At 31.5% G+C, this 16,453-nt stretch overlaps 1 protein-coding gene across 1 annotated transcript in view; it reads right to left on the bottom strand.

Moving 5' to 3' along the window:
• Positions 1–16,453, bottom strand: part of LOC140439954 (B-cell receptor CD22-like) — a 509,793-nt gene that overhangs the window by 388,602 nt on the left and 104,738 nt on the right. Inside the window, exon 2 of the mRNA XM_072530150.1 lies at positions 6,244–6,449. Within this exon, the coding sequence (XP_072386251.1) occupies positions 6,244–6,449 (206 nt within the window). The remainder of the gene's footprint in view (positions 1–6,243; positions 6,450–16,453) is intronic.

Genomic DNA, 16,453 nt, shown 5'->3' with positions numbered 1-16,453 from the left:
AAATGATGTTTAAGTTTATTTGAAATTTTGATTAATAATTATACTTTTAAAAAAATTATATTGACTAATACTTAGTACGATCCGTGTAACTAGTGCCCTATATGAGAATCAGATATAAAAACAAATTTATGGGATGTATCAGCTTCCAAAACATATTTGTATAAAATTTAATTACAATGTTGCCACTAGTTTCGGCAAAATCGTAAAAAATGCGTAAATTTTTTTTTTCTTTAACGCCCTGTATTTTGAAAACAGATGGCGTTACAAATTTTTTACTAAGCAAACCCCAATTATTTTTCAGTTTTTTTTTCTACCCTAGAGACGGGGTTACCTTTTTTTGAAACACTCTGTAGTATAATAATTACACTAAGCACATCTCTTTTGACTTTTAGTCTGTAACTTGTCCTGAAATAAAAATTCTTTTAACATAATTCAGAAGACCGAAAAATAAAAACTAGGAGCAAAGTTTTAAACAATTTTTATTTCATAATATAATAACTATATAAACTCTACAACACGTTTTGACATATAATACATAATTTCTCGACAGAATACATTAAGATCTGGGTACCCATATTAAAAGAGGAACATAGTATAAGGAAAATATCTCTATAAGTATGTTAATAACATATCAAAGATACATGATTTATGTTTTTAACTAACATACATATAAAATCAGAGATTGGTGTTTATTGGGAGTATTACGAGGTGTTTTTTCTAGTTTTTTTTCTCATGATTTACTATGGAATAACTAACAGGAGAATTTTACTGTCAACATAGCATGTGGTTGTCTTTTAAAGACAAATTGAATTATTATTTTTCTGACGGGTGTTCTTAAGTTAAAGTTGATTTCATGTAATCGAATGAACTATTTTACACTAAAGTCGTTCCAGGAATGCAACTCAGCAATATTGGCAATATCATTGTAAAGTCGTCTACTTTAAAATATATAATATATATCTAAATTGTCAATATAAGTGAGTCAGATAAAATTTAATTATTAAAAGAATTTTTCACCAAGCATAAAGTTTGTTTAGTTTAATAGTGTATTTTGAGGACGATTTCCGAAGTGGAAATTTAAACGTCAAAAATAAACTTATCTGAAACTAAAGTGTGGCTTATTCCCAATAAAAATATTAACGGCATTTTACTATAGATAAAAAGTAACACAACGCCAGTGCAGAAGCCTTGCTTCAAAAATTATGGTAGTTATCATTGACGTGATGCGATAATTTTGGAGAGTAAAAAATTAGGTAATGCTTTGAACGTGCTTTTCTTTTTTGATAATAAAGATATCGAGATGATTTTTTTACAATAATGTTGAGAAGAAATAAAGTTATTTCGAAATATTAATAAGATTTGTTAAGTAGTAGCGTTTGTTTTTAATAAATTTCACAGAGTGTTGCAAAATAGGAAAAAAATACAACTTTATTTTTACACTCCGTTTATAGCTCAAACGTTGACATTTCCCAGAAACTATTAATCTTTGAGTGGTAACGTACGGTCCCTGACACCGAAGTAGTAAATTTTTCGCGCTAAAACTCAAATGCGGATATTGTTTTGTCAGCGTGGCCAGGTAGCTTTCAAATCCTCATCACGCTGTTCAGTCTTGAAAAATCTGTGGCCGAGTGCGGTTAGTTCATTATGTTATTCGACCTGAATGTATGAGCGACCGAGGTTATCATTTGTGTTATACTCAACGGTAAGTTTTTGTTGGTCCATAGTCACAATAGTCAGTTTAAATAATAGATATCCATTTTAGGAGTTGTATGTGAATATGGCTTACAAAAGAGAATAAATCAGATTGCAATAACTTTTTGACGAAATTGTTGCTAATTTCGTACCAGAACCAGAAGATGAAGACGCAAGTTTGCAAGATGATTTTTCAGAAGTTCTGGAACATGATACCAATTCAGAGGAGGATTTCTGTGATAAAGATTATGTGGAAAATTATGTACCAACAGAAGTAATACCGCGCATACCACGTTTGTTTAGGAAAGATGGAACAAAGTGAAGGAAACATCATGAATTTAATCGTAACGTTTGAACTCGTACTGAAAATCTTCTACCCAATCTGGCAGGACCAAAAGGTGATATTAGGCGAAAATTGGTGATAAAGGATATTTGGGAATGTTTTCTCACTACATTCATTTTCAGTTGTTTGAATGTCGCTGGGATCAATTCCTACATTATTTACAAATCGAATACAGACACACGCATTCCTAGACAAAAGTTTTTGGAAGCCTTCGGTTTTCAGCATATTCGCAGACGAGACCTAGAACAAAATATTCCAAGGACAATTCGTATGAGGTTAGTGGAAATTTGTGGCTTGCAATTTTTCACTACGTGAAAAAAAAGTATCGAAATAAAATTTTTGCCAAAATAACGCAACATTTGAGATGTTGCGTTAATTTTGGGGGGTGGTATATATTCTGACGTTGAAAATAATCTATACGTAGACTTTGTAGATTCTTAAAGCAACAACAAACAAATGTGTTACATACATATCCGGATCTGTTACATACGTTCTTGGATTGGTTTCAATGTTTCCAGAAATTTACACTGGCGTACAAATTCTGAGTATTGATCTTATAAAAGCCGCTTAAAAATACCGCTCCACCATATGTCGATCAGACACCAGCAGACTTTAGTCTAAGCCGCAGATTCATTTAGAATTTTAAACTGCTGCGTTAGCTTTTTTGTTTTCTGTACACCGAGCTCACATCCACTGAACCACTCGCAGTGAAGCGAATGAGAACCGGCCGCCCAACCCGCTTGGCTATCTGACCGACTGGCAACCCTAACAGAAGAGTCCCTGATCAATGTGGGGGGTTTGGCTAGAGACTAACAAAAAATGCAATTGAGATTAGGAATATGAAATACCCGAACCCTATACCGAGCTGGAGCACTCACATATAGATGCAATGAAAATCAACACAAAAGATGGGGTAAGATATAAAATATTGTAAAACCAAAGAACAAAAGGCCTTATAAAGCCCGCAGTCAAATAATTTAGATTTATCACATCTTAATATATTCAAGGCATGGAACAGACGTAATAAACTGCAGAAGTTTAGAAAAAAACACAGACTTAGATTATTGTCTAGTGATCTCAACATTGAGAACTAGAATTTTAAATTTAAATGTGCAACAGCTGAGAGATGCGACAATTGAAGAATGGTACTAGGAAAATAATACCAACCGGCTAAGAAATCAAAATGTAAATGCAAAAGGCCAGACCAATATAGACTCCTATTGGACCAGAGTAAAGAAAGATATTGAGCAGCAGCAAAAAAAAAATAGGAACAGAAAATTGTGCCCGTAAAAATCATTGATTTGATAATGAATGCAAGAATGGAACAAAACACAAAAATGAAATCTACAGAAAGATGATTACCCGACAAACTAAAACAACCGTAGAGTATTACCAGACAAAGAAAAGAAAATAAATAAAGATACGTAAAAGAAAAGAAAGAAACCATTTAAGCAAGGAACTTAAATGTATGTAAAACCTCATCACATAAGAAGATCTCAGAGCATTCTATAAAAAAATTAACATCAACAGAAAAGAATTTAAGTCATTGCAGAAGTCAGAATGGTGACCTAATAACACAAGGAAAGACCTATTAAATAGATGAGTGAAATACTTTAACCAGGCACTTAATGTAGTATGAGAAAATAAAAATTTGGAAGACGAAAGACATTACGTAAGCAAAACAGAACAGACGGAAAAGGAACCACCAACGATTACCGTATTTATGCATTTTTTCCGACAGTAATTCATGCGAAACACAGTCAAAAGCTTTGAATAAGTCACACAATGTCAAAGACACAAAATCATCTTCCTCCATGCCATCAAGTATATGTATCTCTCCTAACTTTCTGTATAGTTAGTGTAGTGCTACACTTTTTTATAAAGCCATATTGATTACAGTGAAGTATTTTGTGGTTTTCTAGATATTCTATCAAAGGAACATTTAGAATACTCTCAAGTATGTGTGTGTGTGTGTGTGTAGAGGAAGGGGATGGCCTTAGACATAATATATCAGCGACAAGATTAATTTTTATTCACACATACATATTACAATATATATCGATATACAATACAATATTATATTACGATATACAATATCGATTTTAGCTTCTTTAACGAAATTTATTATTGCATTGAAAAGCGTTTATTATGGCTTGATAACAAGGAACCAATGTTGAGAGGGAGAGTAGTGTTGTATTCTATTAAATAATTATATAGTTTAGAGATAGACGTACCATTTTTTTTACAATTCCGAAATATATGGTTAATGTCACCTATGAATATGTTGTCACTGTCACATAACGGGGAGTTTACTATACCTAATTTATAAATGTGCGCCGGAAAACGACGATGATTTAATTTTAAGCATGTTGAAGTATTCGCTCCGTGCGTGACCATGGTAGGGGTACTTTGAAACGATGCCAGCGTGTGTAGCGGCGAAATGTGACAAAATTGGACCTACCTTTTTACGCATAAATTTTATCAAAAATGTGTGCAAATACATATTGCGTATTTAATTGTGCTAATAATAGCAAAAATAGTTAGTGTAGTTTTTATAGGTTCTTAAAGATTACATATAAATTAGAGAAAAGAAAAAGATGGATCCGTGCTATTAATATGAAAAAGTAAATATCACATGACTTCATTTATATGCAATTGAAATAGGAAAAATTTAAATAATTTACCTTAAATGATATTTTATAAAGCTTCAAGCTAACTGCAGAGTGCCTGATGACTTTAGCTTCTATATCATAACTTTTAATATTTCTGTTTTTAAATATATGCTCTTTCACGTGAAAAACTTGATTTGCCAGTACTAGATTTTTCCTTTGTTTTCCGTTTGTGGTTGAAAAGATATATTATGATGAATTTTGAGAAACCCAGTTTTTAATACTACATTTATTTTGTACATAAACTGAAAAAATATAATTAAAAAGTTAATTATTAATAACTGTCAATTTCGCATGTATTTAACAATGTCAAACATATGTCATATGTTTAACCTGAAAATTGGTAGGTCCAAAACTGTCAGATGAAGGCGGTAGGTGTCGTGTTAGTCACGCACGGAGCGAATATGTTTTCATATCATCAAAAGTTATATCCAGTATTTTATTTGAAAGCTGTGGGTAAAGCTGGAAATAAAGATTTTTCCATGTCTTGCTAAAAATATCGTAAGGTTGTAATCATCTATCTTTAATAGATTTTTTTAAGTCGATATAAGAAAAGATTTCTACAAACTTATCTGATTTACAAGCATCTTTTATTTCCCAATCCACCCTTTTATTACCTATAGTACCGCTGTGACATTTTACCCATATAAGAATTATTTTTTTATTTGCTGATTTACTTGGTACAATAAGTTTTTTATTTCAACAATTAATTCTTGATTATAAATATTTATTGGAGGTCCTTCAATCGCTTGAAAACGGACTTTGAATTTGATATATGTAAGTAACATAATAGAAATAAGAGAAATGTTCAAAGCAATGAAAGAGCTAGGAATACCCAATCAGTTCGTAAATTTCACAAAAATAACTCTTGAAAAACTGAATATATATCCAGGGAGAACTATTTAAACCTTTTAAAATAAATAATGGACTGCGCCAATTTGGGAGTTATTGCTATATTTACAATATTTTCACCGAAGTTGAAATAATACATTTATAAGATAAATAAACTCCTTTAATTTGAATAATCTTTAATAATTTATGTACTAATAAGATCATAACATGGTTTACTGTCAATAAATTAGTCAAAAGTTTAACCACACTAGTGCAGTAAAGGATGTATTTAAATCATAGCGCAGAAAACCTACATCAACTGAAAACAAATTCATGTTAGAAGTCTGTCAATATTTGATTAGTAAAAAAATTAAGGATTGTAGAAAACCAAAAAGGCGATTAAGAAGATTCTCAAAATGTTGTCCATTTACTGGAACACAACAAGTCATGCAATTTTTAAAACTCTGCAATATATTTTGCAGCATCACTAATTGCTCAATTTTTTTTATCTCGTAATGCATATGCATATGTGAATAAACGTACAGTGTTTAATTATTTATTTAAATGTGAACTGAAAAAACGAGTTTCTAAAAATAACGACTATGTTAATTCTTGTCACGATTGAATGTTCTAAATACTATTGAAATATAGATACCATCACTCAAGTGACCCTTACATAATGTTAACAAATTCAAGAAAACTACTCACGTCAACGTTAACGTGCGAAACGGTGAACGCTTGTGAGGGCGGTGACTCCTTGGGCACAAATCTGTAAAATTCCTCATCGTCCCTGTACCATTTGATAGTATACAAAGCGGCAGATTCCAAGTCGTAGTCGCATACTAACGTTACCGAATCTCCCCTTTTAACAGCTTCCGGCACTCGGATCTGCATGTTCCTAAGTGCACGCACGTCTGAAACAATAATAAACAATTCAGAGTATTTTACTTTAATGGAGAGTTCAATTTATATGGTAATGTCTAATTGTTATTTACGGTTGCTCTAACTACTTATTTTTTGGAGTTGGGCAATTAGAAGTTGGAGGAGAATGGCTAATGTTTTGTATGTCTTGAATTAACAAAAAGTATATTATTTTAAGTTTAAGTAATTGTGTTTTGACTTATATATATTAGAATTTATAACAGCGATTTGTTAGTAACGTAATTTTTTTCCTAATATTAACAGTTACGCAGAAATTTATACAACTATTTTTAGTTGTGGAGTCGATGAAATCTGGGCAAAAATTAAGTCTAATATCTTAGACTCGGCCAAGGAAGTTCTTGGTGAAAGAAATATAAATGAAAATAAATCGTTTCCAAGGTCAAGGATAAAGAATGAAGGAAAAGATTTATTAGAACCAAAATACATAGAAAAGCATACGTGTCGTAGATTGACTACCTGAAAAAGCTCTGTTCAGAAGAGGAACAAACGACGCTAAAATCGAAAGCACCAGTCGAGAAAATACCGGCGTTTGAGGTGGAATTATGTGTGATTCCACGTGCTTTCAATCTTCTACTAACTTATACCGCCGGTATTCTCTGGGTTTTTAACTGGACTGTATTATTTGTCTATGGTACGTAAAGAATACCAGTAACTTACAACTAACTTTTATTTCCCTACGTATTTTAGGTAACACAACCTTGTGGGTACTATATGTGACAATATACGTGGTGACACAAAGTTATTAGTTTCACAATCGCTGAGACAAATTTTCTTATTGCCAAACACTTGAGAGAGAGACACGCTCTGAGAATCAAATCACAAATTTTGTTATTAAAGTACCATGTTTCTTTCGCGAGAGTTTCTAACAGACCTGGGTTTTGGACTGTCGCCGATGTCGGGGACAGGTGATTTTTAACAGGATTTAGTAAGTACCTTTAGAGTTTATTGATGGAATGAATAGGGCGTCTTGGCATACAGGGTGGAGTAAAGTTATGGACAAAGGGAAATGTACTATTTTGAAAATTATAGGGTTGTAAACAAAATCAGTTTACAACCAACCAGAAATTACCAAAAATGAAGATCTTAATTTAAATAAACAGAAAGTAAGTAAAATAAGAAAGAACAATGAACAAAATATTTAGATATAGTGGAGAATACGGACTCTCTCTTAAAATCAAAAAAACCAAATTCATGAAAATTAGCAAGAACAACAATACAAACGAAATATTAACGGTAGGCGGCCAGCAAATTGAGAGAGTAAAAAGATATACTTACTTGGGAACGATAATCACAGAAAATAACGATTATACTACAGAAATAAGAGTCAGAACTGAAAAAGCACGTGCCAACTTCGTGTAAATGAAAAAGATTTTATGCAGCAAAGATCTGACATTGGCCCTCAGAATAAGGCTAATTAAATGTTATGTACACAGTGTACTCTACTATGATACTGAATCATGGACATTAAACCGGAATACAATAAAGCGACTTAAAGCGTTTGAAATGTGGACATTTAGAAGATTATTAAGGATTCCATGAGTAGATAAAGGCAAAAGATACAACATTTTAAGACTCATAATTAAAGGAAAAGTATAGGGTAGGAAAACCGTAGGAAGAAGACGCGTTTTCTGGTTAAAGAACCTAAGAGAGTGGTTTGGTTGCAGCTCAAGGCAATTGTTCAGAGCAGCTGCCTCGAAGGTCAGAATAGCCATGATGATTGCCAACCTTCGTCGCGGAGATGGCACTTAATGAAGAAGAAGTAAAATAAATAAAAAGCTTAGGAACAGAAAAGCAGCAGGTAAAGACGGGATAACAAACGAATTACTGAAATATTGTGTAGCAGCAATGACAGAACAATTAAGCCTTATTCCGCTGCCTATAGTAATAGGCAGCGGAATAAGACAAGGGGACTCATTGAATTCCATGCTCTTTAATGTAATCATGGATGAAATTATCAAAAGCGTTAAAAAAGGAAGAGGTTACAAAATGGGAAACAAAGAAATAAAAATATTCTGTTATGCAGACGACGCAATATTAATAGCTCAAGATGAAGATAATCTGCAAAGAATGGTTCACAGATTTAACATAAGAGCAAAATAATTTAATATGACAATCTGATCTCAGAAAACTAAAACAAAATAGTAGTCGGCAAAGATCCAACCAGATGTAAAATTGAAATTGATGGCATCAGTATTATTAAACAAGCAATGGAAATAAAATACCTGGGAATTACACTGTGCTGCTATGAAGACCTGGTCAAAAAAGTGAGAGATCAAGTACAAAAAGCAAATAGACTGGCAGGATGCCTTAATATGGCGAAACAGACACATTAACACTGAGATGAAGTCAAGAATTTATAAAGCCAGTGTAAAAACAATAATAACATAGAAATTCCTCAGAAATAACACCCGTAACATCCCCAAATCAAAGGCTCCTGGAAACGGCAGCAATGAGAGTACTAAGAATAATTACAGGAAATACGCTGAGAAATCGAAAAAGAAGTGAAGTCATTAGAATAAAATGTAATGCACAGTGTATAAATAAAGGGACACAAAACAAAAAAAGAATGAAATAACCACATAAGCAGAATGGAGGAGACCCGTGTGTAAAAATAGCGAGAGATAAGTCACCAATCGTAAAAAGAAGCATTGAACGACCGCGCAAAAGATGAAGTGACAACCTTCCATAGAGGTATTAATTTGCCAATGAACAAGCAGAATTGCTTATAAGGAGGAACAAGAAGAAGATTTTTAGTTGTAGCATTTTTATATTTAGATTTACGTGTCTTGACAGTAAAGGTAACTGACACAGGTACAATAATTGCACTACATTGTATTACAATCGATAAAGATAAACTACATGCAGTAGCGAGGTGGGATGTAGGAACTATATTTATATTGTCGTTTTTGGCAAACTACGCAGTTAACGCCAAAGAGGCTTCATATACCTATCGGGCAGTCTGTTTAGTACTGACTAAACAGACTAATCTTAAAAAATGCGCACATCTTGTGTAATACCACAGTTTTCGCTGCAGGCCGTAGTCTTTGAGAAGTGGGAACTGTCACACCCAATCTGGCTATACACGTGATTTATTGCGAACTGTTTAATTTTTAACTTTAAAAGAAAATAGCATCGGGCTCTTGTAGAAATGTTATAAAGATGTTAGTTACCCACCCAAGATTTAAAAAATGATGCGAAAATTTATTAGATACCGTTGAAAGTGACTTTAGTAATCACAGTGATATATTTAGCGACCGTGACTCTAGTTCGGAGTTTTCTAGTGTTTCTGATGGCGATTGTGGTTTGGAATTGGAAAATGATGTTTCACAACAACAGCTGCATATTTATTCTGTACTTAGTGATTATGATGAGGCCGATTTGGAGTCGGACGGTGAGCCCTTGCCTATAAAGAAAACACGACTGATGTCGGTTCTTCGTGGGAAGAATAAACACACGTTGAGCACACTGAAACCTAGCACATGAACACCATGTTCATACAAAACAGCATAATATTATTTAACACATTTCTGGCGTTAAGGGAACAGCAAATTGGTGTACTTATTGTAATTGTTTATCCTCTTGGGAGGTTTTATCTGCAGATGAAATTCTTCGAGAAATTTGCAGTCGAACCAATGAGAAGTTTCTGCAAGTAAGACAAAAATTTTAAAATCAATCTCGTATCGATTACGACGATATTCACATTTAAGAGCTAAAAGCATTTATTGTCATGTAAATGTACAATATACAGATATTTTTTATTTAAACAATGAAGATTTGAAGTCAATTTTTGCTTCACATGTAACTGAAATGAACATGAAATATTTCGCTACATATTTTTTATAAGATAAGTTAGTGTAAATTTACAATGTCTCTGTTTTGAGAACGTTTTGTATGTAGAAAAAGGTCAAAGTAAACCAGTCCGTAAATGTCTGTGAATCTATCCATCTATGATGAGTAAGGTTATATCGAGAACTTACAGCGCAGCATCTGTCAGTACAGCAAGGTGATCTTTTTGGACCATTTCAGTCCATTGTAACCACATTTTTTCTGCTTTATAAAATATATATGGTGCTAACAGCAAACATAAAGCCAAAACACATATCATTATAGTTACTGCTGCTTTAGTAAAAATTAAAAACCCGTTAGGAATATTTAGTGCTGCGTCGAAATATCATTTTCTTATTTCCGGGGTTATCTTGTACATTGGTCTCATCGTAATTGAATATGTTATTAGAAGGAATAAGTCTCTACGCAGATTCTTAAACCAGGCAACTAAAGTTTATTTTGAAATATTAGCTCTGGGTGTTTCCATATGGGTCGCCACTTTTTGGGTAATTTCTCCCTTATGCCGTCTCAGTAATGAATATACCCAGTCAGTTCTAGGTTAATTGTTTTTAAAAAGAGGCACTTGTCAACCCTGAGCATAGAAAACACATTTAGCTAAATACTTTATATCTGGCAAGTCATATTGCAGCACGCTGTATAATGGTATTTTCTTCGTTTGCGGAAAATACAGTCTGCTCACCATTTCTGTTTCATGTCGCCTATAAGAGCGGCTAAGGGTTGTATAGGGAATTTTATATTCATCTGCAGTGCGACGTAAGGACTATTCTTCCTGAAGAACTAGAGGGCATTTTCCACCTTTATGTGTGGAAATCAACTTCGTCCCACAGACCTGATCAAATAAGCCCCATTGTGATTTTTTGAATTTACCGCGTAAATTATGATACCTTGAAAAATAGCGCGTTTACATGTGTTAACAACGAACATGTAACTACTCAGGTAATTAGTTAAAATTGCACATTTTTTTGTGGTTTTTTTAGGCAACGAAAAGTAAGAAAGTTAAAGAAACTTGTTAAAAATATATCCATAATTAAAACAAGCTTTTTCTATAAAAGCTTAGTTTATAGCCAGTGTTTATTAATTAAAGCGACGTTGTCAACTATTTGTTAAACATATTAGATTTCAAGGAAAATTAAAATATTTAGAATCAATCTTTTGGATTAATTTCACCCCATTTTACGTTACTCTATTTTGTTTTATACCTGGATTGTTTTCGTATTCTGGAAACCACTTTACAAGACAAATGTATTGCAGTCCTACTGAGTTTGAAAAAAGCGTTAGTAAATTATTACCATGTCGTGATGCTGCAAATATTTCTGTAATTATATGTCCCTCTGTTTTCTTTTCTCATAATTTTCGAATATTATATTTGCACTCTTTTTAAACCATTTTCTCTAACCGGGTCGGTCGCTTAAAATCTTTTCGTCAGTTTTTTCATAAAAAGAATAGACGTAAAGCAGTACTCAAAAAAAGATTAAACTTTTCATTTGATCATATTTTTCTTAGCCCAATATTCCAATAAAACACTAGCTCCGACTCCATAATCTGTATATATTTTCAGTCACATAAATTATCCATCGACATCATACCTGTGACACCAGAGTGTCCGTCTGTTAAGAGACCACATGCATTAACTGAAGGCACTAAAGTAATATTGTCTATATTTGCTACCAAACTGTCTAACATACTAAGGGCATTCTCTAGTTAAAAGCTTCTAAAAGGAAATAGTATGGTATTTGTCTAGCGTACAATATTTTGTACATTAAAATCAAATAGACTAGCACCGATTACAAAATAACGATTAACCAATTTTTTAATCTAAATATCTAACTAATATGTATTTTTTACACTTAAATACAAAAAAAAACATTTTTTTCTGCATAAATATAACAAATATTTAGTAACTCACCAAATCGTACTACACAATCAGCCATATTATAAAACTTATAAACTTTATCTATATAACCTTATAAAATTATCGTAAAATATTGCAAATCGATCAATTAACAACAACTACAACAACTTATGGTTGATTAAGACTTACTGAAAGTATTCATGCTGTTACCAGGAGAAAAAATTCGTACATTATACAAGTCAAATCATGTTTATGGTGTACAATTTATCGCACGTTGATGTGACGATCAACTCAAAACATCAGAAATAGTCATTAACCTTCTACCACTGACGTGCACTGTCTGGAACGTAACTACTGATGTGGTGTCAGGTAGACCCCTTGTAATTTCTATTTAGTATTGCCCACATTTTTTAAAAATATGACAAATTATTAAATATGACAAATTAAATTATTAAAAATATAAAAATTTGCGTTCAAATTTGTGCCCGCTATCAAGTTCTTCCTCTTTGCTGTCAAACCATAGACTTGCCTCATCTTTCAAATGGTTTCTGATCGTTTATTTTGCTGCTTCAAAATGTCTGATGTATTGTACTTTCTTTTTTTAATTATTTATGAAGGGCACTGGGTGTAATTTTCTTACATCCCCGCCAAACCGTATTTTCACTTCCTTTGTACTATGGATAATCGTTTCCTTTCTCTCCCCGGAATTTTGCTGATTCTTGTTTCTAATTTATTTTCTAAATTTTCTAATTTCTTCATTTGAATTTTGATTTCTTTAATCTCTATCTCTTGTTTCTCGCTTTTTTATACAATCTCCTCGATTATCTATACCATTTCCTTCTTAATACTCTCTATCTTTGTGTTGTTTTCTTCTAAGGCTTGTTTTGTCTATTTTTGATTTTCTATCATTATTTGTTTTGTTTCATCAATTTTCTTTGATGTTTCATTCATTGTTTGTTTTGTTTCCTGTTGATTTTTATCCATTACATCCATTTTTTGTGATGGTATTTGCAACAGTTGTAATAATTTCTCTATTCCTGATTCTTCCTCTTTTTCTGTTTCCATGATTGTTGCTTCTAAAACGTCTTCTTGTTCTGAATGTTCTTTTTGTTTCAACTGTTCTTCCTGTTTTTTGTTTTCTTTGCTTCTGCTTCTTGTGATCGACATATTTTTGGACTTTTATCCCCGTCAAATATGAAATTCGACTAGTATGTTGCAAAGACGAAACTTTTCTCACCCAAATGTAATAAATTGTTAATAAAATATATTCAATGTAAATATCAATCAAATAAAAACAATTATGGGAAATTGCTAACTAAAGAGATCTAAAATTTTATGTCATCAAATGCAAATATCTCACTTTCAACCACGGGCCGATAGATTTTCAGTTACCGGTTTTTTCTTTTTCTATCCTTTCGAATTTGCCACTAGAAATACTTTTCAATGCCTTTGCACGTTGGGGGTCATGTTATTGTGATCTACTTTTTTTTTGATACATTTTACATTAGTAAATGCATTTTATTAATAATATTTTTTAAATTGTAAATTATTACAAATTACATGTCAAAATTTTCTAAACAATAGAAACGTTGACTAAACATATTGTACTTTTTTTCTTATTAAAAAATGTTATAATATATTTCGGGAAAATTAAAGATCAAATATAAAAAATATGAAAAACAAAATAAATAAAAAAAAAATAACCCCCCATATGAAAAACTACAACACACAAACTTTGGCAATTGTGGAAATAAAATAAAAACTTACTTTGCACATTATTTACAAATAATATCAGACGTTGATATCTGATAACCATTACATGAATTCTTAGTATATTTATCATTTTTTCGTGGACAAAGTCCACATATTTCTCGTTTTTGGTTCACACCGGGATATACGTTTTCATCAAGCATCGGTTTCCTCAGTATTCTGCTCTTGTCCATTCGCAATTATCTTGGTAGTCTTTGGTTGATAATTCTGGTATTTAAATATAGTTAAACGAGTTGTTTGGCGAGAAACTACAAATTTTACCTGTCGTGTGTTGTTTGCTTCTGGATAGCTTTGGTATAATATAAATAATTAACTCAAGATATCGATAGTGAAATGAAAAATTTCCATAACCAACGCCTAGTGCGTCTACTAGAACTGTAAATTGCACATTTTTTATCCAGGGCATTTACGCTCCCCTTTGGTTTTATTAAAAAATTCAATAATGTCAGGTTTTCCTGTTTCAACGTTAGTATATTAATTTACAATCACGTTTCAATAATTTTGTAATATATCGAGTCTAATTAATAAACTAAAGTTTATTTAACGCCGCTTTCATTGTTTTTTTAAGGAACGAAATTAATTTGAAAAAAATGTTCTACCTCTTTATTTATTTAATAAAATTTTTTGTAATATTTTTTTTTGATCCATCAAATCTAAATCAACCCTTGAAATTCGTAATTAGCAGCCAAAAATACATAAAAAACTTGGACGGATCCATTTAAATTAAAAAGGCACCGGTAACCAACTGGTCTCTAGACTATATCTTTTGTCACACAAAAAGAAATGATGTGCTTATGCACATCTGTGATGACAATAATACGGAAAAAAGATGAAGAACTAAAACTAAAGTGTAAAATAGAGAAGAAAAAAAAACTGCTAAAATCAGAAGTGAAACAGAATGTAGAATGAGATCCCCAAAACAAAAAATTTAAAAGTAGTTAATTATAATTTGTAAGCTGCATTATTAGCTACTACGGTCGAAGTTTCTGTGTTCTATTATAAATCTAAATTAAACTCGTACGTACAACTTTGATATTTGCAAATTAAATTCTAAAGTGGTTAATTGCTATACTTGGTAAAATATCTAAGGGCATAGGGACACTAGTTAAATAGGTAGTTGTGTCTGGAAATATATAAATGAAACTCGCAGGCCGTGTCGATTATCTAAACGTAAAAAGAATTATATATTGTAGCCAAAATTATTATAGAGCAGGGAGGATATGTTAAAACGTTAAGCCCCAAAGCACAAACGCGCTCATTTTACTCGGATCAAAAGATTTTTTTTTTGTACTTCCGACATCAAAATTATATTAGATTTTGTAGTACAGTCACTGAAGGTTTTCACTCCGATTTCGTTGAACCTTCATCGCTTTTCGTGAAAATTTGTGAGTAGTTAGAGGATACCTTAAGAAATAAAAGTGACATGGTGTCAACTTTCGCTTTTACCCTGGGGGTGGATTTCACCCCTTCTTGTGGGTGGAAATTATTTTATTGAAAATAACCCCAGGAATCGATAGATGGACCAAATCTAAACAAATTTTATCCCATAAAGTTAATAAAATAAATCTATACTTTTTGAGTTATTGAAGATCAAAGATTTTGATTTTTCGGGAAAAAATGCATGTTTCAAAGCGGTTTTTCATAAATAACTCAAAAATTTGATAAATTTTTATAAAAAAGTTATTATTTACCAAAATTGAAGTTATTAAAAAATTGAATAAATTCTTTGCTTAAAAAACCCTTTAATATTAATTCAAAGTGAGTTATAGGTAATTAAACGTATTTTTTTTTTCGGCGGGTACTCAAATCTGAATATTCAAGCTTAAATAACGGAAAAACAATGCATTTTATAAAATATACTTATTAAAAAGTTTTTAAACTACTAAATAATACCTATAAAATAAGCTCTAGAAGAAGTTGATAGCATCAAAATTAAGCAAATTATGATGAAAATAAGAGGAAGCTTTCGAATTTTTTTTTGGAAAAAGTGAAAAATAAAACATACGCCATTTCCACAAAAATTAAAATTTATAGTAATCCCTATAAGACTGTCTTTATTTTAGCATAAGTAATGATCTCAAAAACTTTGACCGGTTTAGAATGCATATTTTTGAAAAAATTTAATTTAAAAAAATCAGATTTTTTCAAATTTTCATAAATTTCATTTTCTTTTGAGAATAACTCCATATATACTTAATATATTTAAAAAATGATAAAAAACAAAATTTGAGGTTTTTTAACGAAGATTTTCTACGTTTTATATTTTTGTAGAATAAAAAATAACTGAAATAAAAATGTTTAAAAATTCAATTTTACTGCGAGAACCATGTAACCGGGGCCAATTAACCCTTTTATCTTAGAAAAAAATAAGGAATTTAAAAGATTAAATTTAATATGACTTTATAGCCTTTGAAATTACCTTTCAAATGGTTTTTGAATGGATCTGATATCATAAAAATTAACGGAGTAATTGTAAAAAAATCAATAACATTTTTTTAGAAACATTTT

The sequence above is a fragment of the Diabrotica undecimpunctata genome, chromosome 4 (assembly GCF_040954645.1).
Source record: "Diabrotica undecimpunctata isolate CICGRU chromosome 4, icDiaUnde3, whole genome shotgun sequence".
Classification (NCBI taxonomy): Eukaryota; Metazoa; Arthropoda; class Insecta; order Coleoptera; family Chrysomelidae; genus Diabrotica; species Diabrotica undecimpunctata.
This window is presented reverse-complemented; position numbering and strand designations above follow the sequence as displayed.